Genomic DNA, 25,394 nt, shown 5'->3' with positions numbered 1-25,394 from the left:
GTAGATGGTCAACATGGCTGGACTCTCATTTGCTTGATATAGTTAATGAAATTGGAGTGCTTATTTCCCCATTTTCAGGAGGCAATGGAACTTAACAGAAGGTTTGCACCTGAAATTCTTTCACAGAATCACTGTATAACTTTGTCAGAATAAGGTGGTAATGGAACAGTAATGGAATTTCATTGCATATTAATGTTATGTTACCCTTATGCCAATGTTGTTCATTTAGTCATTAAAAAGTATACTTTGTGAGAGAATTAGACAGAAAGTAGGGCTGTCAACGTTAACACGTTAACGCTCGTTCGCGATTAATCGCGAAACTGTAACGCTTTAATGTTTTAACGCAAATTAATCATATTATCAAGTTTGACTGCAACTCCCTTCCGTAGTTCCAGTGCGGATAGTTACCTGGCTGAATTACTGAAAGGCGTGGTAAACGCAGATGTGTTGAACGGCAGATTTCGTTTTTACGGAGGGAAGTTGCGGTCAAACTTGATAATATGATTAATTATGCGTTAAAACATTAACGCGTTAAAGTTAACGCGTACGAGCGTTAACGCGTTAACGTTGACAGCCCTAATAGAAAGCCATATCAGACCACAGACCCAGAACTCAGCCTTATAATAGGATGTGTTCTGAAAGCCACTGCAAAACTGATATGAGCCTATAATTGCAGCACATGGATTTTTGGACATGTCTCCATGTGATCTCATGTGATTACGGCATCTAATTGGGGATATCTTGCACAGCAACACAAGAGAGAGGTAGGTTTTCTGAGCGACCTTGCTTTCATCATTGGATACCATGTATTGCAATGGGTTATTATTGTATGCAGACAAGATTGCAACATCATCATTTTTCCTCAAGGGGGCAGTGGTGCCTCATTATAGATGAAGGGGTTTGTAATAGTATCAGAAGGTAATATCAGAAGTTTCATGCGGCCTTATAACGTAAGCAGGCAGCTTAGCTTCTCTCACTGTTTAGTGCAAGTCTGCTTGTATATTCTTTAGTCATTTAGATAATACAAAAGTGCTTGACTTTTTTTGCATCACTGATGTGTAAGTATAAAAAAAAGATTTACCTCAGAGATTTTACTGAGGTCAAACAAAATAGAAGAAATGTCTATTTGCAGTGGATTTGCATCAGAGTTTTAAATTCTACAAAGTTCTATACCGCATATCAAGACATCAAATATTTTAAAGAACCATTTAATTTGCCTATTTTATCAATTAAGCAGCAATTTCACAAAAAGTTATGAAGGCTGTAATGGTATAAATAAACTGTTTTGAAATGTTATTATAAAATTTGACTGTTACTTAAGGTTATGCATATATCTAAATGATCACTTTTAAGGATCAAAGCGTGGATTGGAAATCAAGGAGAGTATTACTATCTGAATGGCCTTATAAGTGGTGACCAGTCAATCCCTCTGTACTTTGATATGCAGTTTCCACAGCTTTCCACAGGAGGTCAGCAGTGACTCTGGAACTGGCCATCTACTAGGTTCAGTGGTTGAATAAAGACAATATGGACTGTTTTTTTTTTTTTTATGAGTTATCCAATTCTGAACAACAGGGTGCATCTTGGGATTACATATGTGAACAACTGTATTATTGCAGTATTCAACTGTTTTACCCAGTTTGGGCTGTTCTGGTGATCTGTCAAGAGTTGGAACAAGCCAGATATTAGTTTGCTTGGACCACGCTTCCATAATTGGCACCATCTTCTTGTAGTAGATTTTATGAATGACATGAATTATATTTTATGAAGTGTTTCAGAGGTCAAGGATGAATCTACGGGTTCTCGGAAAGCTTAGGAAAAAAGGGGGGTATGCTCTTCTATACTTGAAAGAAAAACTAAAACTACATCTTTTGGAGTCAGCAGTTGTGTGTGGTCAGTTATAATCAAAAGCAAAGCAGAGTCCTTCACAAAGGGCTGACATCCCGTTTTGTGTAATGGAGGCTGAGAGTAAAAAACATCCTAACAAACCCGCCAAAATGACCTTCATGAGACAGTTTATGATTTATTTATAAGCATTTTTAACAATCGCCAGTCTTAGCTTCTCGGTCCTGCTTGAGTACTTCAAATATGTTGTTTGGAACTCATAATGGTGATATGCTGTGATTTTGTGTATTACAACATGCTTTTATTTGGTCTATTCAGATTTGCACCACTGCTTAATTAACTGTGGTTTTTCGAAATAATAGTGACCACTGCATTCTGACAGAGTAACCTCTGTTACTGCTTAATGGGTCCCTGCTCCAGGACTACCAGGTTTAAAGAAGCCAAGACATACACTATTTGAAGAAATAGGGGTGATGGTTGATGTCAAGACTAAACATGGGACCATTCTATTTAGGTTTATTTGTAGGATACATGTTCACAACAGCATTGGAATAAAACCCAAGACAAAACAAAATTTTTGTGACTGAGACCAAGTTAGACAAACCTGATCTTTCAGTGCCAGGGTCATAGTGTCCTCCAAGTGTAGATGGAACCCTTTGTGCTTATTATCCCTTTATCCAGCTGGACATTTGCAGTCTCGGTTCTGGTTTAGTGTCAAGTTGTGTCCCACCTAAGCTCCTGGTTATGGGCCATCTGATTGATTATCTAATTACAGAGGCACAAAACCACATGCTGCTAATAAGTGGGGTACTCTGGAGCTCAACAAGACATATATCCTTCCTTGGCAAAGACTAACAGATAAGCTCAGGGACAATGTCTGTGCTGCTGCACTGCCTAAATTGAAGAAATCCAATGGGTGGTTAATGAATAAATACAAATTATATATATATGTGTGTGTGTGTGTGTGTGTGAGAGAGAGAGAGAGAGAGAGAGAGATAAAGGTGTGTTGTCAAAATGTCCCAAAATATAGCCTAGTCTATAAAAACACGTAAATCTACACGTAAGTGCCACAATGAACGCAAATGTGTTGTTGAAGTCAACATAACAATAACCACAGTTGGACTTTCACTTTCATTCTTTACATTCATGCCTCAAAGTTCGAGAATGAACGCTTGAGCCCAAGACACGAAGTGGAATCGTCGCCGTAAGAAAAAAACTGCATATTGCGAAACTCCTGTCACCTGGACGATGACACTGCGGACTGGGAAGACGCCTTTTATATGTATTTCGTTATTATTTGATATTGAAACAATCATATAACTTGTTTAAACTCTGGTTTCAAGACGAATTATAAACCGACAGTCTTTAAGATGACAGAACATTTAAGTAAATCGGCGTATCCTTGCTTTCTTCCGGGTGTGGACCATTAGCAAATTATTCCAAAACCTTGCACGTTAGCAGTAGCACATGGAAAAATGAACGTGGATATTGAATTAAAACAAATTCCACCGAAAGAAAACGATTTGTTGGATAATAATAACTGGCAGAATGAACGTGCTGTCAAACAACAGGTAAGTTACGTGCGACTTCATAATTCGTTCTTACCTCTACTATAGCTAGCAGTTGCAGTAATTCATTGTACTCACTATATTCGTTATAGATTATGCACCCATAAAGAGTGAAATCATATCCCACTGTGATATTATGGTTATATCTTTCGTTAATGCTTTATGAGTAAAGGCCAGTAGTTAAAAAGTTTTAATTCACCTGCGGGCAGCTGTATGCGCGTCAGCTGTGGAATGGATCGGACCGTAAACATGCTAAAACGTCTTTAAACGGACGAAATGTACGTTTTGTGCAAGTTAATTTACAATGGTTTAAAGTAAAACTCTAAAGTTGTTTTGAAATACTATTCAGAAACTGACCAAATTCCTCAACCGCTCCGACACTTTGAAGGTGACCGTGGTGTGTGGAGACTAAAATAAAGTTTACTAATTTAAGAAAGAGAAGGATACTGTGGCGTTTTATCATCACATCGCGTGTAAATGTGAGAGAAGAGGAATCAACAGCAATCTGATAATCAATTCGATTTCATTGTGTTGTTAACGTGAAGTGGAGCAAAGCCGCAGGTGCTACCCATCGAGCGACTGGGTGTGGATTACACCAGTGGAATGTCGCATAATATCCTAAAAACCTGTCCTGTGCAGCAAGCAGGGACAGGTTTATAGCCCACAGGTAAAAGGCAAGGAGAGGCAGAGGAGAGGGGTGAGAAAACAGTGACGGCCGGTTTTGTCTCTGTCATAAATACGGTTACAATAGCCAAAAAGTTCCTACCTGATACCTCCGGACTCTTTTCGCTAGCAGTACTCAACTTGCTCTGTAAAATACTATTGTTTCCACTTAAAATAGTGCACAAGGTGAGGAGTTACACAAGTAGTGGAGATATTGTATAACACGTAAACTTCGCTAGGCTGTACAGTTTTGACATTGATTTTTCCCCAAAACAAACGAGTCACCCTGTTCTACTGGCACGGGTAGGAGACCTTGACCACGAACAAGGACCTGTACCTTCTGATAAATGAATACTGTATGTTTGAAAAGGACAGTTCATTTGTGTGTGTTTAGCAAGGGAATTAAACATTGCACTTTGTTTGGTTTGGCTTCTATAAAGCAAGTAACCATTGCATTTTCTCGAGAGAGAGAGAGAGAAGTTGCATTCTTATGTCAGATGGGGAACCAAAATGTTTGAAAGACAGAATCTGGAATAAGCATGTACACATGCTATATGAAGTTACTCTGAAGTCTGTTTTGTGTACCACAGTGTCAGGCATATCAGTACTTGGGCTTGTCCTTGTCTGACTTCCACCATTATATCAAAGAAACATTAAGAGCACGCATGTCTATTCTTTTGTAGAAATAACAGTAACCCTGCCTTCTGCTCCATTTTTCACCATTGCAGTTGTCTTTCCCTTCAACCCAATTTAACTTTCCATCTATCTTTCAATTATAGGTAACAACAGAGAATGGAGATTCGTCCCATGACACACAGGAAGCAACAGAAAACAGTCACCTGCTGTCTGCAGATCAGGTGTGACTTCTTCACTGTTTATGAACTGAAGTGTTTGCCAAGATTTCTTACTGGTTTATGAAGTGTGCACCTCACCCCTACTGGCATATATCAACATGATATCAGGAAAAGAAGGGAAAAAAAGTTATTACCATTATTATCTTTAACCTGAAAGGTCTCAAAAATATATATTTTCAGATTAGCTGATATCAAAGTGTCTACTTTATGGAATAGACCTTGAAAAAAAGACTTTGCAAATATAAACACTAATGGAACAATCCCTCTAGTAGTCTTGCTGTTTCTTCTTCATATTGTGGATTCCGTTGTTTAAAGATTTACAAAAGCATGCACCTGGTTTACTATAGCAAGTGCTTTTCCTGCAGCCTCAAGTGAAACCACACCCTGTGGTTTCAAGGTTAGCCCACAACCAATCACATTATTTCTCACCTTGTTTAAACTCACATTCTTGTTGGTTCTGAGTCATAACCAAAATCGACAGGAAGACGCCTTGACACATCAGAAATGATGCCTTCCTCCATGGAAGGAAACAATGCTCTGGGTTTCAGATCCAGTAGAAAGCAGTACCAATATACTGAATGTTACTCAACTATAGGAATTGAGCAATTAGAACTTATTGACTTGTGTTCACAGTTCATTAAGAAATAGAATACATGGGCAGCCTGTGGTTGAATGAATTGTGCTTTCAGACACCAGTTCATACTGAAGGGTTTACAGTCTGCTGTTGATGTGCCTGAGGTCATTATTGTTGTGCATACTGAAGCAAGAAGTGCAACAAGAGTTTGCATTTTGGAATGTATGTGTATGTGTGTTTGTGTATATATGTGTTTATGTCTCTCATGTAGAGGCTTGAGACAATTAAGGCAGGTATCATTCACATGTGGAAAAGACACATTCACATCAGGAAGACCCAAATTTGCCAATCCATACCTATTTGATATAGGTTGTTTACAGTGTGCTGCCCAGTGATCCCCTGTGACATTGTGAGCGCAGATAGCTATTATGCTGAAATCGGTCTGAACGTGACAAGCTGGCCTAACTATTTCCTGCTGCTGTTTCAGCAGGTTGAACAGTGTATTGTGGCCCAGTATTAATAAACAGTAATATATAATATTTCCCCAAATATGCATCCTGTATGTGTCTATTGCTGCAGATTGTAACAGCAGCAGGCAGAATGGGCCCTGTATGTGTACTGTATATGTGCTTGTGTTTGTCTTTGTGGCTATGCATTGTATTCATACCTTCTGTGGATGTGCAGGAATATGACAGGTGTGTGTGTGTGTGTGTGTGTGTGTGTGTGTTCTCAGACAGCTGTTACTAATGGGGCGCAGTGTGCTCATGGAGGCAGTGTGTCAGATGGACAGGACTCCTGCTCCATCACTCTGGAGGAGAGCAGCCCACACACTGGACAGGTAAAGATAGGCCTGTTTTCTGTGCTGTTCTGATCTGTTTGAAGGACCTTACCTTTTGAGCAACAGGTACTTTTTGGTTGGTCTTCTTGACTGACTTAAATTTATTTGATGAATTTAAACATACCTTCTTACCACAAGGTGGACAAGACTTATTTTCATGGTTGTCCTCATGACTCTTGCAGGTAATTGAGGTTGTTTCATGTGGATTATGCATAAGATTTACTTGATTTAGAAGTATAACTTTTCAAAAATTTATATTTCATTAATGGTATATTAACCCATATCATTTTGCCCAGGGTTCACTTGTCTTGTTCTTAACAAGGAATGTTATAATAGAAATAGATTTCTTTAAAATGAGATACTGTACAGTGAATAAAGTAAAGTTCTAATCACTCTGTTCTATATCCAATCACCAATGGCACAGACATTCTCTGTGCAAGTTGGTAGAGTTTTGGTGTTAAATGATATAGCTACCTTGAGATTATAGAATACTAAAGAGCAGGCCAGGCCAAATCAGTGGTGCCAAGTACACTGTAATGACTTTTGGGCTAATTAATGGCATGTGAAATATGCCTGATACAGCTGTTGATGTCATCTGCAATTCTCTGCTGAATGCAGCCTTGCTTCCTCTGTACAGTTGATTACTGCTGCAAATGTACAGACCCACAAAGGACAACAAATTATCTGACTTGCTATTGTATGGTACTGTGAGAGCAACAGAACAAATAATAAGCCTGACAGTGTTACTCATTACTGATCATATATGACAGTTTAAAATATTTCATGTTCTGACATACAGACATTTTAACTCTGTATTTACAGTAGCTGATTGGCTGCCAAGGAAGTGTCTGCTTGTTTACTTCTGTGAAGCTGACCTTTTCCAGCATTTCCTCCCTTATGAAATGAGTGGGAAAACTGGTTGCTGCACTCCATACTCGAGGCTTATGTAGCTCAAAGATCTGCAGGGGCCTGAAACTGAAGCACAAGCCTGACTCAGGCAGCACACTTTAATACTCAAAATGAGGATGATAACTTTTGACCAACCCGGCCTGACCTGGACCTGCTAAATAATGGTGCATGAAATGAAATCAAAATGACATCAAGCAGCTTACATTTATCAAAACTATCTTCCTAAAACCTCTCCTTTTCAGTAAAACGCAATACACACAGTGAATTAGAGCCACGTAATAAATAAATAAATAAATAAAACACCCCCCACAGTATGTAACCTTCAGCAGTTTAACAAATTAAAGCAATAAAGTCTGTCCAATGTTGGGAAAACAACGCAGTTATACGGTGAAAAAAGCTCAACAGTTGAACGAAATGAACTGCCTTTTTCAGGAAAATTGGAGACACTGAGGCAAAGATAAGTCCTTCCTGTCTAAATGAGTAAATGCATTAATTAATCCTTCCTTAAATGGTGATATGTTTGTTAGCCCTAAAAAAAATGATTTTCTTCATGTAAATGTCATTCATTCAAAAAGAGATTTTAACCCAGATTTCAGACAGGCTGACCCTACCCAACCCTGAGTCCTAAAGTGCAACCAGCAGCCCAGAATGGCCCAAACTTCCTATGTTTTGTCAGGTCCCATTGGGCTCAGGTTGGACGTTGGGTTGTAGAGCTTTAATGCAGGTTTGTGATGTATGATAACAGGCCACTTTTATATGCTGTTGGCTCACATATGGGAGGGGTGGTGAGGGTAATTAGGAGTTTCAAAACTTCAGCGACTTATCAATATTTACCTGGCAGAAATGCTGCGTTGGTTCTCATCCAAAACCACAGAGGCAGACAGGGATCTGAGGCAATGTGTCAGCACTGCAGGACACAGGGTCATGGTGCAGGGTCTCAGGTCAGCTTCTCATGCTGCTTCTCTCAGTAAGTGGCAGTTGCTGGGTTCACTACCTAACTAAGCTAATGCTGATTGTTGGTAGCATGTAATGATATTTAATGAGCTTATTTAGGTAATGAAGCTTTTCTAAATGTTCAGATCTGTCGACTTGGAGCCAGTGTCAACTAATGGTCTGGTTTCTTTAAACCCAGTAACCCTACATCTACATCATCCATAAATATCATTCATAGAACTAGCTAACATGCTGCAGCATTGCTATGCATTATTGCACTGTCAGAGGCATACCTGCCTATACGTGCATCAGTTTTAAGGTTTGCATTCACATTATTCATACAAGGGAAAAGACGCATCCGCCATTACTGTTTAAATACTGTTATCACTTTTGTAAACAGACTTCTTACATATATCTCAGCTAAATATTTAATGTCTGTGCCTCTCCAAAGTACACTAAAAGAAGACGATAAAGATACATCTCCTGAAAATGCATCCTTGTGTTTTGGAATCACACACACTCACTCTCTTTGAGTCTCTGAAGTATGAGAGAAGTCTGAGCCATAGTTCAAGTTTAAATGTAATTCATCATGTTTAATGAATGAATATGACACCACCACCAATAATAATAATAATATTAAAAAATTTAAAAAAATAATATTAAAGTAATTTTACTAATCATATTTTATATTAAATATTTGATAATATTGTTGAGAGTGTTTGAACCATGTTTTAATAGTATTCTGGTTCAGTTTATTGAAATATGACCACATTCATCTGAATAGAAGCAGTATATCTTTAAGAGATTGCAATTTAATTCATGTCTTTCACACAGGAATCTTGTAATAAACATCAGCATTTAGTTAAATTTTCCATAATCTACTACAAGTAACTGAGCAGAGTAGGGTGAGCTGAGAAGAACCCTATGTCTGGCATTCCTTTACATTTGTATACTGACAGCATATTATCTTGTACAATCCTGATTTTGTCATTTTCAATCATTAACCATAAATATGATGTTCATTTATCTCTATTTTGCTGTCATGCTAAACCCCTAATGTGGAATTTCATCCACATTATATATTTCTGTTTACAGTCATAAAGACATAGTCATGAAAAAGAGAACATTAAGAATGGCCCACCATTCATGTGCTAAAGAGATCAATAACACCTCTCTGTTCAGTTTAAGGACCTTTAGCTGATTGTGCTTCAGTAGCAGTACAGGAGCAGGTTATCTTGCTGAGAGCGGCCTTATTTTGCATATTTACAAAAGAGGGTGCAGTTACTCGTGTCGCCTTTCAGTCAACAGGACCAACCGCTTGCTTAACGCACTCAAAAAATGCAATCATCACTGCAAACCAGCTCTCGTTGTCTTCCTTCCTTACTCCATTGTCCTTTCAAGTGACCATATCCACTCATTTAAGGTCACTTTTGTTGCTTCTACCTCGTTTGCATAAATCCCTTTGGCGCTTTTCTGTGGCATTAACTTGAAAGATGCCTGCACACCATGGCATTCTGTCACTGCCTATCCTATGGAGCAGTCTGTTCCTGTCACGGTATGCGCTCTTCTCTCTGCTCTCTCGCCTTGCTTTAAACACACATCTTATCATGCATTTTAATTATTTATTCAATGTATTATTCAGTAGGTTGAATGAGAGGTCAAATTACCTGTGCCTTCGTCTTTGTCTTTCTTTTTCCTTCTCCCTCTCTCCCTCCCTCTCTCTCTCTCTCCTTTCTCTCCATCTCTCTATATTTTTAAACGTTCATAATCCTAAAATCTATGGACACAAAGGAATTTGAAAGGTGTTAAACTAGACTCTTTTTAGGGGTGCTCAAGCACACTTAAATTTCATCTCAGCACCCCTAAAAAAACTCTAGTCACTTACTAGTATTTAATTAAAAGTATTATTGTTGTATATTAAAATATCATATATAGAAAAATATTAATGTATTAATTGTTATCCAGTGAAATGAGTGATTTAGCAGGGGGGTTGAACACTTTTGCAAGGCACTGTATGCATGTCACACTCTCATTAGGGGCTGAGCCCCCCTAAATGTCTGATCCTAGAATCCAGTATCATTTCCTGGCACATATTTTACATGTATACAGGGAGAATACTGTGAGCAGCAGTACTCACCCTTGGATGTGTCCTTTACAGATAGAGCCATCAAATGGACAGAAGAAAAAGTGCCTCTACTCAAACCTTAATGAAGTGGTTGTGTGGAAGCTGAAATTATGGATGGTCATTTCCCTCATCTTTCTGCTCATCATCACAGTCATTGTTCTGGCCCTGGTCCTTTACTCAGGTTTGGAGGATATCACTGCTAGACAATGCAGTATAACTGAGGGTGCTTTTTATTGCTTGCTTGACCTGGCATTCAGTGCAAATGCAGGTAATACTGGATACTGAGACCTTTTATGATGTTAAAGTGGAGTATTCTGTGTATGTGTGTGAGGGACCAGTCCAAATTCTATAGATCTGAATTGTAAGTTATAAAAGGCTGTACTGTCTTTTACAATACACATGCCCAGCGCATCAAAGAAATATATGATGCATTCTTTGCCCAATTATCAGTGTGTCCATACCATCATCCTCCAGTGTAATTACGCATATAATTCCCTCCCTCTACACCCTGGTTGGTGTCTAGTGAGTGTTATAGTGCCAAGTGGATGCCATGCATCATCCATGTGGGTGCTAGACATGCCTGCTTTACAGTGAAATGCCATGAGGTCAATGAAAGATCCTGTATTAATGCATTATATTATTACTACTGTTATTATTAGCAGTAATATTAGTATTTATTGCTCAGTGCAGAAATATGTGCTACCACATTGTTGCTGATTTCTTCATTTCCTGACTATGTCTTCTGATCTCAACTCTGTCTGACAGTTGTGTACACCGACGAGGATGACACCTTTAACCGCGAGTTATTTGTGGTTCCACGCATCTACAGTGGCACACTCAGGTTGGTCAACCAGGAGTTTTCAGAAGACCTGCGGTCGCCCACATCTCCCCAGAGTCAGGCCCTGTCCACCCAGCTGAAAGAAAAGGTCAGGCAGAGTGTAAATTCCTCTCATTCATGTTCATTAACTACAAGCCAGTTGGACTTGCATATTGCGTCACAGTAATGCCCTTATGTCTAAATGTTATAATGATATTGAAATCATGGGATAAACCAGAAAAAAATTTAGAGACCAGGCGTCAGAACTGCAGTTTAGGGCATTCTTTTTGTCCTTTGGGAGTCTGTGAGAAGGGAAAGTAGCTAGTTTCACAGCAGCCCATTCTCTGATGTGGAATCTCCCACATGCCTACTGGAGTGTTTGAATGCTGTTTCAACCTGTAAAGTGTGATGAACAGTATAAAGACTTCTGTGTATGAACCAGGCCCAGAAAAGTCACAGTACAGTGAGAGTAGCATGTCACACTAAAAATCCTGTCTCAAATTCTTCGTTTGCCTTTCTCCACCCTACCCAGCTCTCTGATCTCTACAGTTCCTCTCCTGCTCTGGGACGATACTTCTCCAGTGCCGGCATGTATGAATTCCGGTGAGATCCTCTGACTCTGATGACTCGTCACCCAGTCAGCTACTTTGTGTCAATGGCATGGCATTAGGAGCAAAAGCCCAATGAGCCAGTTTGATCATGACCCCTATGCATGAATATTTGTAAGCTTTAAAATGCACAGAGCTGCCCCTTTTTAGTGTCAGTCTCTTGTCAGTCTGCTGAAATCTGCTGTTTTAAAAAAGAAAAGAAAAGTAAAATAAAAGCTGCAAAAGCATTCTTTTTTGAATGCTTCACTTTTGCCTAGTCTGAAGATGCCAAGCAAACATGGATAACTGTGAATTTGTGTCATATACTCAGGAATGGCAGTGTCACCGCCTACTATTGGCTGAAGTTCCTGATCCCCCAGGAGCACAATCAGCTGGTCCGTTACACCCTGAGCCAGGAGATGGTGTACAACGTGCTCCGCCAGTACCTGTATGACCAGGAGCCTGACACTAAGGAGCCCTTTTATATTGACCCTGCTTCAGCTTACATGCAGGGTAAGAGACTTGCATTCTCACAGAAAATACAGATGTTGCAACCTATATATAGAGGGCTCTTAATACTTTTACTGTATTTGTGCTGAAATACAGTGACATTAAAGATACAATCAGTATTTTAAAGAAGAGTCTTTTCTGTGAAATCCCTCATTAATAAGGTGAGGCATTCAAGTGTGATCTCAGTAAGGCCAGCTGTTACAGATGGTATATTTATTGTTAGCCAGTTTTACATGTATACAGACAGTCCCTGCTTTCATATTCGTGGAAACCCCACTGTCAGTTGGACCATCGGGAACTGAGTTCAACTTTCCCATAGACACAAGGATACAAACTGGGGTTATATTCTGGAACAAAGATGGAAATAGAAAGAGCAGGTTAGTAATATATATTTTAGGTGAGATAAATATGGGAATAAGTCAATATTCATAAGCTACAAATACTTTTTATATTTTGTATTTAAATACACTTACATGTGAAGTACACTATAAATAGTCAGCACTGTGGAATTTGGGATGATAGGACAGACAGACAGTTGTTAATTTAAGATACAGAGCAAACAAGACAGTGTACATACTCAAAGGATAAAATAAATATGCTGTCTTCAACCTCCCTTACAAGTTCACTGAATGAAAAGAATAAATGAAATAAGACATTTCTTTTCAAAGAATTCTTTGTTGCCTTTTTAAACCTGCCTTTGAAACGTTTTTATGTCACTGATTTTGCTGGCTTTTTCTGGATTTTGGTTCCGCCTTCCAGCCTCTCTGTCTTCATAAATCAGGATTTTATATTGTAAAACAGTTAATGGCTATGTTTCTCTAAATATCAAAAAGCCATTTATCATAAGCTAGATTGTCATGAAATGGGTGCTTACCTGGAAATGCATGTATGTCCTAGGCTTTATAAAATTGATCAATACTTTAATGTGGCTCTAAGTGATGAGTTATTTTATGTTTTTCTTGCAGTTGGGAATACTACAGTACTTGAATGAAACAAGGCCCTGGTAGGTGTACCTTCTATGTATTGTTCAGTTTTGCACAGATGTCAGCACTGACTTTGGGTTTGAATTCCATGTAATGCAGTGAAACGTGATTTTTTCCTTTTATCTTTTAGTAATTGCTTGCCCATTCAAACAAATCCATGCCAGGAAAGTAAAGAGCTAGACTGCTCTGGGACAGTCTGCTGCCAATATTTACTTCCTAATTGATTTTTATTTGTAGGATGTTATAAATAAAATCTAATCTTTTCTGCATTTTAGCTTGAACTTCAGAAGTCCACCAGCAAGGCATTCCCTGTCTGACACTGTGATACTTAGGAAGCAGTTAAGACCTTCAGACTCACGAGAGGATGGCCTTATAACAAAGGACAGGGAGGGCATAGGATGGTGTGTGTCACAGGACATGTCCCTAAATAGGGAGGTATGTGCCAACCCAATCTTCTGGGTTTATCAACGTGCACTGGAATTGCCAGTACATTCTGGATTTATCTGCACACTCCACACTTCAAGATGCACTCTGAATTTTCCAGCACATTCTGGACTGTTTGCATGGACACAAGACGAAGCCAGTACAACTTTGTGACAGCTGCTTTGAAAGGAAGTTTCCTGTTTATAAACAGACATTTGCGCTCCTGGTTTTGCTTAGTGTGTATGAATACAGATCAAGCAAATGCCTAAACAATGAGCACAGGCTGCTTTGTCTAAATAAATAAATTTTATTCAAAGCTAGATTTTTCCATATATTCAAACCGTTTATTTTCCATAAAGGGAACTTCACAGCTTTTAGTTTGAAATTTGGTAAATATGGTACACTAGATCAGCTCTAATTGTAGTTTTTTTATGTTTTCATACACATCACCTCAATTGGCTCTATCTCACTTGCTATAACAATTAAGTAAAATGCAATAGTTTAATGAAAAAAATATTTACTGTGGTTAAATAATCATGCAATGCTTTTTGAAATATACCCTTAATTTTTATTAAGAGATGCTCACTTTTATATGGAGATTTTTTAGCAAGAGCATTCCAATGAAACAGAAGTACTGAACCATTTTTATATGGGTGTATGTTTTTCTTTTCTTTTTGTTATGACCTCTGCTTATGAAAGGGCGCATTCTTTGTTTTTTTTTTTTTTTTTGTATGTATTTTACAGATCGAGGGGAAAATTGTATAAGTACTGTTTATACAGTGTGATTATATGTATTGTACACTAGGGGGAGAATTGCACTTCATTTTTTCTTTGTTCGGTGTTCACGTCCTTCATGTCTGCTTTGAGCTAGGGTGGGTAATTTCAGGAGTTTGATGACTACACCATAGCATAATAGTGGTGTTTCTTGTTTATACAATTACTCATGTCTGTCACATTATTCATTTACCATATTTTCTCCAGATGCTGAATGCTCACTTTCCTAGGTTCAGTTGGGTCAAATGTTCAAGAACATATGAATGGATACAGTGCTGACAAATCAGCATACGGATACAGCCATCACACACCAAGTAATTTACATTTCTAGTTTCCTGTCCTCTCTAGATAACAAAGGAAAACAATCATCATAAAACAATTTATCTGGTTCTGAATTATATTCAAGCCCTGAGAATTAAGACTGGCATGAAATTAAACTATATTCATTCCTCCAACTGAAAAGCACACACAGAGCCTCTGGAATCTATTTATGAAGTTGGGAATGCCAGTTACAAATCTTGTTTGTTGAAGGGAATGTCAACAGTCACTGCAGAGTCCTGCAGTTCTGTCCTTTCTCTAAATCTGCTCATTGAATAAAAAATCAATTCTAAAGCTGAACCATTGAAAGCCTATTTTGTGCGTGTGTCTTATTGCTTGTGTCATGATGTGTTTTGCATTGAATGGCAACAGCAATAATTTTGTTCATTTTCAAAAACGTAATTCAGCAATGACCTTCTGTCTCCTTCCTTTGGGGTGTGGGAAAAAGCAGGAATCAGTGTAGAGCAGAATGTACTTAAGTTTTTAGTGTTCCTTATCCTCGCACAGATTACAGGCTCTTTCAGACCTATCATCAGGACTGACAAAACCAGCCCACCATTGTTGATTTGAAATCTTTAATGTTTTTGTGCCTCTGCTTTAACATATAGTATATTTAAAACAGTAGCTAATGTACTAGCATGCACCAGTCTTATGCAGTTCAGTTAGTTTATTCAGCGTCTCCCCACCCCCTGCAGCGAGAATGCCAATAAAGGACTTGTTATGGGGTTTCTTATCCCAGTTTCAAGGGATGTATGGTTGCTAGTGGACAGATGAGGGTTAGGAGTTGGGGACATCTGATTAAAGTATTTAACATTTTTATATTTTAGGCAGTTAGTGCCTTTTGTTTAAAGAGAGCATATCTATGCTCCTCAGCTAGTCGAAATAGCACTGTTTTCACTTTCACAGCCCATTTTCATGAAATAGCTGCATTAGCATTTTTAAGATTTTAGTAACTTTTATTTTCAGGAGCCAAAACAACCCATAGTTTCTCTGTATGAAAAGGGAATAAATGTTGTCTGACTGCAGTCCCCTGTCCCTGACTCTATCCTCCATATCGAATCGGAAATAAAGCCAAGAGGCACACACTCAATAATTAGGATGTGCTGTATAGGGACATGCTTGTATTTGCACTGTTAGAATACTTAATCCATCCTGTTCTACACTAATTTCAAAGTTTAGTAGACAGTTGTCAGTTCTAAAATAGGTTTCTATATATAGCTACTAGCTACTATGCCAGGCTATTTGTAAGTGGCTGGTTGTTATGTGAAAATTCCAGGAGTTAGATTGAGGCCCCTGTTTCCTTTCACAGGTGGAAGCGGAGAGAGGATGGAAACTCTGGCATGGCCAGTGCTAATCCCTGTTGTGCCTGGGCCAAATTTAGAGACAACGTGTCCTCCTCCTCTCAGAAGATTAGAGTTGTGTAAACTGTGTAATTTGGACCATGTCATGTGGTGTGGTTCAAAACAACCAATGATAATTTATGGTGAGAAAAAAATTTATATATTTTTGTCTACAACATGATAAATGTGTCTCAAGATACAGAACTGTTAAGAAAAAGGTGAATTGAACAGAAATGTTGCTCTCAATACTTTCTGATAAATATAAAATACTTTTGATAAATATAAAAGTATTGTAATGAAAGCAGAATTTACACAGATTGTTTAATCACACAGGTGAAAAATCAAGTCAGATGAGGCACAAAGATTTGCATGACATGTACAACTGCTGTTCTATATTTACTCAATAGAAACATAAAAACTCACCACCAGATGGTGCTATAAAATGCCAACCTCTAAATGTAATTTAATTACAACCAACAGTTGTACAAATTCCCTGTGAGAAAACATGGGGAAAAGCCAGTATCCTGCGTGTAATGCAACCCTGATTTGGTCTCCTCCTTCCACATATTACATCTTGCCATACACAGCAATACTTGGCAATACTTTATTTAATATGTCAATCTAATTAATGTCTTTATAAGTAATCATTGTGGTGTACTCTTGTACAAAACAATGATTTTGTCTGGTACTTATACTGTATTCTTACTTTGTAATTTTCTCTGGATAGGAGTGTCTGGAAGATGACAAAAATGCAATCAAATATAATTGTTTCATCTTTGATCCTTCATCCTCATGATACCCTCATACTACAACACTATGTAAAACTTGACGGTTGTGTGTATACAGTGAGCAGCTGAGACATATTATTAGATGAAGGTACAAATGCCTCTAAGTAAATAACACAGTGTAAATATTTACCTTTTTCTGTGGAAAACGTAATTTCTTCAGAAAGACAAAATGCAAGCTGTGGAACATTCTGCATTGAAGACTGACACAAATGTTCTTTTGCAAAAGGGGACTAATGAGCTATGTTCACTAGTTCAGCTAGTAAGAGAATATAGAAAATGCAGAATGCATACAATGAGGCTGTAATTGGCAGTGGATGTTAGAAGAAAGTAAAACTAGTGAACAAATGATACTAACTTGGAGAAAATACTGGATTACTAGAAATCCAATTTAGTCATTTTATCCTCATAATATTGTTCCATGTCACCATGCAGTAGAACACATAATAAGCAGGTCTGTTTTAATCTATTTAACTCCTCCTCCTAATGTCTACGGTTGTTGCGTATTTTCATTTAGTGAGAAGCTTGAACACAGTGGCAACCAGGACAATTCCGTATGGAGCTTCTGTGTAAGCAAGAATGTTAATTTTTCGTTCATTCGTTTATTTGTTCATTTATTCATTCATTCACATATTTCAGGGATACTGCTACTGTGTTAATTGGGTGTTATTTAAATTACAAGATTGTTAAAAAAAGGTCAAATGTCAGAAGGCTCATGGCTTGTAAAAACAGATGCTCTCCCTTCAACACAGTTTCCTAAACTCGTGGCTGCATAGCTCTGTAGGCCTGAGGGTGTTTTCTGGAGGATCTTCTACAAAAACGCAAAATGATTTTTCATGAATGCCTACACCTACAAAATATACTTTCAGTGAGAACATTGTGTACAACTGAAGTGGCAACAGATTAAAAAAGGAGTAAAAAGAAAAAGTTATTTTTCAAGCAATTTAGCCCCAATTTCTATTAAAAGCAAAGCTGTATTTATGTGACTTATGGTTGTTGTTTCATAACTTTTTTAAGTGGCCATTAAAACTACTGCAAATGTTGCTTTCAAAGTGTTTGCAACAAGAAGTCCTTTCGGTGTGTGTGTAATTAATGTTGGTTTGACAGGGTCGGGGGGTCTCTCTCTCAGCTAGATGTACATTAATCAAGGGAATCCTCAGCTTGTAAACATGTGGGAATCCCTGTCTCTGACCTAACTGACACCACAGAGTATTATGATAGTATTTTCTCCACTTCCCTGCTGTATTAATAGCACGGGTGGGCTAAGCTCTGGAACACCCCGGAACCTCCCTGTATTTAAGAGATCAGTGGCTACAGTGTGTAACTCACAGAAGATTTCTGGGTTAGTCTCCCCTTCCACAGACAATCAAATGGATTTCAACATGAACTACAACAACAGTCAGTCTATCCACATACAATCCTGATATTTTTGCTTTGTTGGTCAGAGAGTCCACTTGTCCTTACTGCTGTTTTAGTGTCTGCTATTCTGAAAACAGATTTCCTATAACAGGACGTGGAGGCTTTTAATGCCTGTTTCTTTTAAGCGGCTGCCTTTTAATTTGATTATCTGTGCCTCGCCACCGCCAGGCGCAGATCACCTATTATAGTTCATGCACCGTGCTCTGGTCACTAACAGGTCACAGCCAATAGGTTGACAGTAAGGCTATACATACCCCTCAGATTTATCAGTTGTAGGAGGAGCAAAGAGGAGATGATACTGTACCACTGTGCTCCATTTTGGAAGAGAATCATAAAAGTATAACAGAAGTAGAGAGTTATTCTACACGTGCAAACTTGCTGACAGGGTAATTACAGTGGGACAGGGTATCAGGAGAATCCAAATTACAGCTTTAGAAAGCAAATTGAAAGTAAAAAGAAACCAAAGTTCACTTTTCTCAGGTGAGAGTCAACTTATCAGAGCTATTTCTGCTGTGCATTGACACAAAGGTCACAAGGTTTTTATCTGTTGCATGCAGCCATTAAAAAGACAGGTAAACTTTAAATGAACTTTGATCAGGCCAGGCAAACCTGCAGAGAGGAACCCCACTCAGGATCTCCTAAAAAAAGAACTCAGAAGGTACAATACAGCAAGCAGCCTTGGATAGAAGTTTTTTTGGACATTGTCCATGTTTAGAAATATCTTTCAGCCTGTCTGTGATCCACATCCCTCCCCTAATCACACTCTTCACTGGTCATCTGAAATACAGTTTCCTAGGAATTCACAGGTTGGATGGAATTGGCCGGGAAAGGAAGGTTAAGGAGGTGACAGAGTGCATATTCATGGCGCACCGAATGACTTGCGAAGGTTGGGGACACAGCAGGGCGGGGTGTGTTACGTGACAGTCACAATCCGGGCTACCCCCTACCCTTCGCGTGCATAGAACCGCCTTGGTTTCTTGGAAGAAGGCAGCCACTTATCCCATTAAAGGGGCTGTTTCTCCTCTCAGCTGCCAGAGGCGTAAGAGGTTTAGACGACGGCATCCCCTCGGGTTTATCAGTCCAGAGCCAGCGCTGCCACTGTCCCGCCACCACGCTGTTGCCATTACCTGCCAGAGTACCGGAGACAGACAGGACACCCTGCACACTCTCCCCGCTATAACAGCAGCGTCAGCAGCCGCACGTCCAGGTGGGAAATATGGGTGCCTACGGCTCGAACCTGGACGATATCCTAGCAGAGGACATGCACCACTGGTACAACAAATTCATGAGGGAGTCTCCCTCGGGGCTCATCACGCTCTTCGAACTGAAGGCCATGCTAGGCCTGACGGGCATGACGGAGGAGGCCAGCAGCTACGTCGATCAAGTCTTCTACACCTTCGATATGGATGGGGTAAGGGCATGCAAACAGTTACTGTCTTTTGCAAACACATGTTTTCTGGAGAGTGGACATGGCATCTCAGTATTGCATGGTTTTGCATTGGTACCCTGAGCAAGTAGAGGGTGTCACATTTGCTTTGCACCAATTCTCAGCTTCTCAAGTTCAGAAGGGCACACATGTCCCTGTATTTTGTGCTTGGTGTGAGTTCAGCTTTCCAGCCATATAACTGATTTGAGGTGCATGTGTTTTTTTCCCCTTATTTTCTTTTTAAAGGCAGCAAAAGTTTGATTACTTACTATTACTTACTATTTTTTGATTATCCAGTGTGTTCAATTTTCCAGACCTTCAAAGGGCTACTGGAAAGCTAGGTGGTTAATTCTTATGAATGAGTGAAGTCATATATTTGAGATGGGGTGAAAAAAGGTTGGGGCTGGAGACCCGCGGCTAGACTAACGGATTAGCTCTTTCCAGGAGACGAACTGTCAAGGGTCAGGCCCTGTTGTCACTGATCTCACTTGCTTCTTCTAGCAAGTGAGATAGAAACTAAAAAGTCAAGTTTAGGCCTTGAGGCCATTGCCAATACCATGGTGGCACTGCGGCAGGTTACGGCTGAGTTATGATAAATAACAATGAAAAAAAATAATTATGCAGTAGGCTTCATTTACTTGGATCTTGCAAGTCATGGCAAATGAGCAATGTTTCAGTGCCGGATCAGTTACCGAAAACTTTGTTGCCTGGTATAGAGGAAAATTATAGAATTGTACCTCACCTTGCAACAAAAGGATGTTTAAAATGATATAAAGCAATTCAATTTATTCCATGCTTACATGATTCATACAATTAGACATAAAGATGGTCACTAGTTCAAATGTGAAGCCGCTTCTGTGATTGCAGTCTAAGGATCCTAAGCAAGGTCAATCCTGCAGAGAGGAAAGAAAGGGAGAGGGAAAATGTCAGCTCGATGTCGATTAAGGAAAAAGAGGAACTGAAGAGAAAGTGAATTAGGCTGGAAGAGTACTTGAAAACTAGTTGTGCACTGACTTGCCATTATATTCAATTATACTCAGTGAATGAAGAATACAAAGATGCAGTGTTATAATGAATGCATGAATTGCTGTAATAGAGAGAAACAGATAAAATATATAAAAATGCATTAAAAATAAATGTCCAATGACATTCATGCCACACTTGTAAATATACTAATGCATACAGAAATTAAAGGAATACCGATTTACAGAATTAAACACATTGAGGTACCAACAGAAAGTGATAGGTAACAGGTGAATCTAAATATCCATAAGCTAAATGGTAATTACACATACAGTAGATGACAACAGTGAAAATTAATTAATATATAATCTCAAAATATTGTAAACTCCAGGCTTAGACATTAATTTTAATGATTAACATCCAGCACACCATACACTTTATCTTGAGCATCGTCTGACAATGTACTAGTTTAGATAAACAGAATTAATTGGTCATGACAGCTGGTTCGTAGACTTTGATGGATACTGTGGAGCAAGTGAAAGTGTTCTACATACAGCACACGTGCAGATCAGCAGACATGAAACAGCGTGTCACTCATGGTGTTTTGGGTCATAGACTAACACTGTATATGAAAATGCAATTGTTGTTATGCAAGATAGGGATGGTGTGATAAACTGCTCTGGAGGTGCAGCCTTTTGCTGAGAAGTTGTAAATGGTAATTACCTGCCTGTTACTTCTTTGTTTTTTCATTAGAAATCAGACTCCTGACAGACTTTATTTTCTTTTCTTTTCCAGGATGGCTATATAGATTTTGTGGAATATATTGCGGCTGTAAGTTTACTACTGAAAGGGGAAATAAACCAGAAACTAAAGTGGTATTTCAAGCTCTTTGATCAAGATGGAAATGGAAAAATAGACAAAGACGAAATGGAGACAATATTTAAGGTAAATATTTTGCCTTTCCACCAGACCTGTCTCACAGGCAATTCATCAGTTTTCCCAGAGTGGGGTGTGTTCTGAAATTGAAGATGACAGGACACTGAATTTCAAGAATGTCAATATCAATACGGTAAATTTAAAGTTTGAGTCTTTTCACTCTTGTTTATGACTTTATTTTGGTCTAAGGTTGAAGCAGCCTCCCTCTAGGTGTCTGTGGAACTTGTCCAAAAATCTGCCAGACCAAAATCACCCTTCCAAAAATAACTGTCTCTCACTGAGATTAGTCCTAACTCCTAAAGGTAACCTGAAATAAACCTGAAATTGGACTGGCCTCTTAATCTGAGATCATCTGATTTAATCCCACCCCAAAGCCATTGTTGCCCTTTGCCCTGACCTCATTCACCCCCCTTCTCTCAGTCGAACCTTCTTCACTTTCAGTGAAATCATAATACCAGTGAGTTAGATAACAGATTCACATTGCCATATTGCATTGCAGTGTAGGTATTTTGACATGGATGCATGCATGCAAGTTATCGGTAACTAACCAATGAGGCCAGTTTTCTACTACATCTACTACATCTAACATTTGATTGGTTATAAATAGTACTTTTATTGTACATTTTTGTCACATTCAAATGTTTGTTAGGTAGTTTAGTCATTTTTATAAAAATAATTTTATTTTTTTGTAATTTTAAATGTAAACTTAACTGAAACATGCAGTATGTCCAATATTTTTGTCCATAACATGCAGAGGCACATACGCAATAGCATCCTCACAAACAAAATAGAGATGATTACATCTGTTCTTAAACATTAAAGATCTGTTTTAAATATTGTAAAGTTTCATTTAAAGATCTCTGCCTATGGCAACAGAAGGAATACATACTGGATTTATGTAGTCACTTATGAATTAAGCATTCAACTGATTATCCAAACAGTATGATCAATTTATGACCAATTGGCTAGCGAAAATGTTGTACACAGTATATGACATGTACAATAAGGACCAGGTTAAATAAATCACACTGTACTACATGTGTTCTTAATGGTTTATTTCCTTGTCATTGCCATTGCAAAGCCGTCCTTATGGAGATGAACATAACATACATTTTGGCAATTACATCTGGATTAGTGTTAATCATACTAATTGTAGCAGATAGCAATTATTCAAAATGACTTCCCATGTCTCTCTTTTTTTATCCACCGATCTTTTGATAAAAGGCTTAGTCTATCTTAAGATTTAATTCTTAAAGTTGGCTGATACAGCAGATTAATGTTTCCATGAGGAAGCTTAGCAAAGCCTTTAATTAATCCTTCCTTGTAAAAGAAATTAATCAATTAATCTGTGTTTTCGTATAGCGCCACTTACAAACATGCTGTTACACTGGATCTCACAATAGACATTTTGCAGAAGACATAATAAAAAACAGAAAAAAACCCAACTGAGCCAGTTTTATTATTCACCAACCCCAAAAGGCAATTAGGCTAACCTCCTGGAAAATGCTTGGATACAGAAATGAATAACTCAATAAACACAAACATATCAGAGAAAAGTACAACACATTTTTAAAATGAATAAATAAAAGAAGCAGTGCAGCTTTCTATACATTTCCAAATACTACTAAGAGAATAGTGTTTCACTTCAAGTGTCTATAGTCATTTTTATGTGTTACCAGAAATACCCACAAATCAACAAAACATATTTTAGTAACCTTTTGTATTTGCCAAGTATTTCCACATTTTTCACTGTCAAAAGTGAGCAGAAAAAAAAATTGTCTGTACATTCTTTACATTATATTAAATATTAAATGTTTCATTCTTGTAAAATATTTATAAGATGATATTGAATATAATTCATCATTTCTGTCTTTTGATTTGATGCAGGCGATACAAGATATCACCAGAAGTTATGACGTACCTCCGCAGGATATCGTAAACTTGATATACGAGAGAGTTGATGTCAATGGAGAAGGTGAGTGAAAGAGTAGGAAAGACAAGCAATGACAGGTCATTAACAGGAATGCAAACTTGTCTCAGATATTTCATAACTAAAATTATAGTGTTATCATTATGCATGGTCAGTCATTTAGACTGTAAGAATTAAATAAAAACTGACAAACTGACGACAGAAATTTAGCAAATGGCTTTGCGTGAGACATGCGTGCGACTGGACGTCCTGTTGAAATTGGGATCTGACTGTGTCTGCTTTGTGCCCCATTGTTTTTCACAATATGCAGGTTAAGAAAGAAAACTCTATCATTTACAAATTCTAAAGGTGTTTCTATTAAATGACCAACCCACTATGTGTGGGGCAGGCTCTCTTTTCTGCGCAGACAGTTTATTGATAGAGCTTTTCTGTTCATCAGATATACAAACTACTATTAGTTACGTGTGTTCATGAGGTTATTTCCAACATTTCTGTCGATGACATTTTCTCAACACACAAACATCTGGGAGTGTGAGTCGCACCATGCGCTAATGGAACCTGTCACTTTTGCTGCCCCTAGGTGAGTTAACATTGGAGGAGTTCATCAGTGGAGCCAAGGAGCACCCTGACATCATGGAAATGCTTACCAAAATGATGGATCTGACTAATGTCCTGGTGATCATCGTCCAGGGCCGGCGGAAGAGTGTATGAGGGCAACTCTGGGCATCTGGGTGAAGTAGCATATTGAGAGGAATTTTTTCAGAGGCAAAGTTCCGGACTTTTTTATGTAAAGAAGACATAAAAAAAAAATAGACGAACTTCATGCTCCATGACAAACTGGTTGTGATGGGAGTGTGTATGTTTCAACCCCACCCCTGAACCAGCAAGTGAATCAACCATGAAGAAAAGCAAGCCCTACCTGCACATTCTTGACTTGTGTGCCATCTAAAAAGCACAAATATGTGCCTCTCCTCCTTTATCAACAATGATTTAAACATCACAGAGGCTCCTGTGTGGAATTGTTCCTAACTGAAATTTTTGTGAGAGGGACTCCAAGAAAAAAAAAGTGTTAGTTTCATGCGCTGACTGATGCTTTTCACATGATAGCATCAAATTATCACATTCACATTGGCAAATAACATACTGATCTATCTATGGAGATTGCACTATATGTACAAACACATATAGTCATTATTGAATAAGAAAGATTTACGCTGGGTCACACTAATCAGTGAAGTTGTCATAGGCTAATGGCTGATCCACTAATGCTACCAGCGTTTAAAATAACCATGCTTTCTGGCTGTGCTTACAATGAGGGGATGAAGAAAGAATGGCTTTAAAATAACAAGATTACTTCGAATATTCTTAGCTACCCAGAACTGCTGGAAATTGTAATAGCAATATAAGGTCATTATTATTCCTATATCCAGCAGTTTTGTCCAAATCAGATTGGCGGTTGACTTGGAAATTGTTTACACTGAGTTCCACAACAAGTAAAATAGGTATTTCATCCTTTGAAAGTCCTTAAAATAATGTTAGCAATTTTCCCATCTTCTATCAAGAAAATTGGAGACATGGCTGAAACTATAGCAAAGTGCTGCAAAGCTATGGATACTAACCTGACATCTATCCCCCTTTCATTTATCTGGACCACCACACTGCCTGCTCATCTGATGTCGATGCACTAATTTGGCACAGCACTTTGTATACAGCCAAGCTTATAAGAGCAATTTTGGAAAAAAATGTTTTTGCAGAACATTTTTTCTATCAACAATTTTGTGGTTGTGTTTGCTTGTAGTTCAGATGTTTGGCTTACAGTATTTTGTGTGTTTTAGGCTGATGTATGTGTGTATAGAACAAAGTGAAAATGCAAC

At 38.3% G+C, this 25,394-nt stretch overlaps 2 protein-coding genes across 2 annotated transcripts; both read left to right on the top strand.

Moving 5' to 3' along the window:
• The first annotated feature begins 3,075 nt into the window (after positions 1-3,075).
• Positions 3,076-14,022, top strand: LOC118783538 (TPA-induced transmembrane protein-like). Its single transcript, XM_036537459.1, has 9 exons — positions 3,076-3,416; positions 4,856-4,933; positions 6,238-6,342; positions 10,343-10,490; positions 11,075-11,235; positions 11,659-11,729; positions 12,045-12,226; positions 13,189-13,226; positions 13,482-14,022. Exons 1-8 carry the CDS (start codon positions 3,321-3,323, stop codon positions 13,212-13,214), a joined length of 867 nt encoding a protein of 288 aa, XP_036393352.1. The 5' UTR covers positions 3,076-3,320; the 3' UTR covers positions 13,215-13,226; positions 13,482-14,022.
• Positions 14,023-19,478: 5,456 nt separating this feature from the next.
• On the top strand, positions 19,479-24,231 carry LOC118783519 (guanylyl cyclase-activating protein 1-like). The gene is made up of 4 exons (XM_036537434.1): positions 19,479-19,676; positions 21,450-21,599; positions 23,478-23,565; positions 24,101-24,231. The coding sequence occupies exons 1-4, from the start codon at positions 19,482-19,484 to the stop codon at positions 24,229-24,231; spliced, it is 564 nt and encodes a 187-aa protein (XP_036393327.1). The 5' UTR covers positions 19,479-19,481.
• Positions 24,232-25,394: the final 1,163 nt, after the last annotated feature.

This window comes from Megalops cyprinoides, chromosome 9 (genome assembly GCF_013368585.1).
Source record: "Megalops cyprinoides isolate fMegCyp1 chromosome 9, fMegCyp1.pri, whole genome shotgun sequence".
Classification (NCBI taxonomy): Eukaryota; Metazoa; Chordata; class Actinopteri; order Elopiformes; family Megalopidae; genus Megalops; species Megalops cyprinoides.
The sequence above is the reverse complement of the archived record's forward strand: the minus strand, read 5'-3'. Positions and strand labels throughout refer to the sequence as shown.

Coding starts and splice junctions, on each gene's coding strand:
- LOC118783519 (XM_036537434.1), top strand. CDS start 19,482: ATGGGTGCCTACGGCTCGAACCTGGACGATATCCTAGCAGAGGACATG. Junction 19,677..21,449: donor ACACCTTCGATATGGATGGG/GTAAGGGCATGC, acceptor TTTCTTTTCCAG/GATGGCTATATAGATTTTGT. Junction 23,566..24,100: donor AGTTGATGTCAATGGAGAAG/GTGAGTGAAAGA, acceptor TGCTGCCCCTAG/GTGAGTTAACATTGGAGGAG.
- LOC118783538 (XM_036537459.1), top strand. CDS start 3,321: ATGAACGTGGATATTGAATTAAAACAAATTCCACCGAAAGAAAACGAT. Junction 10,491..11,074: donor GGCCCTGGTCCTTTACTCAG/GTTTGGAGGATA, acceptor TCTGTCTGACAG/TTGTGTACACCGACGAGGAT. Junction 12,227..13,188: donor TGCTTCAGCTTACATGCAGG/GTAAGAGACTTG, acceptor TTTTTCTTGCAG/TTGGGAATACTACAGTACTT.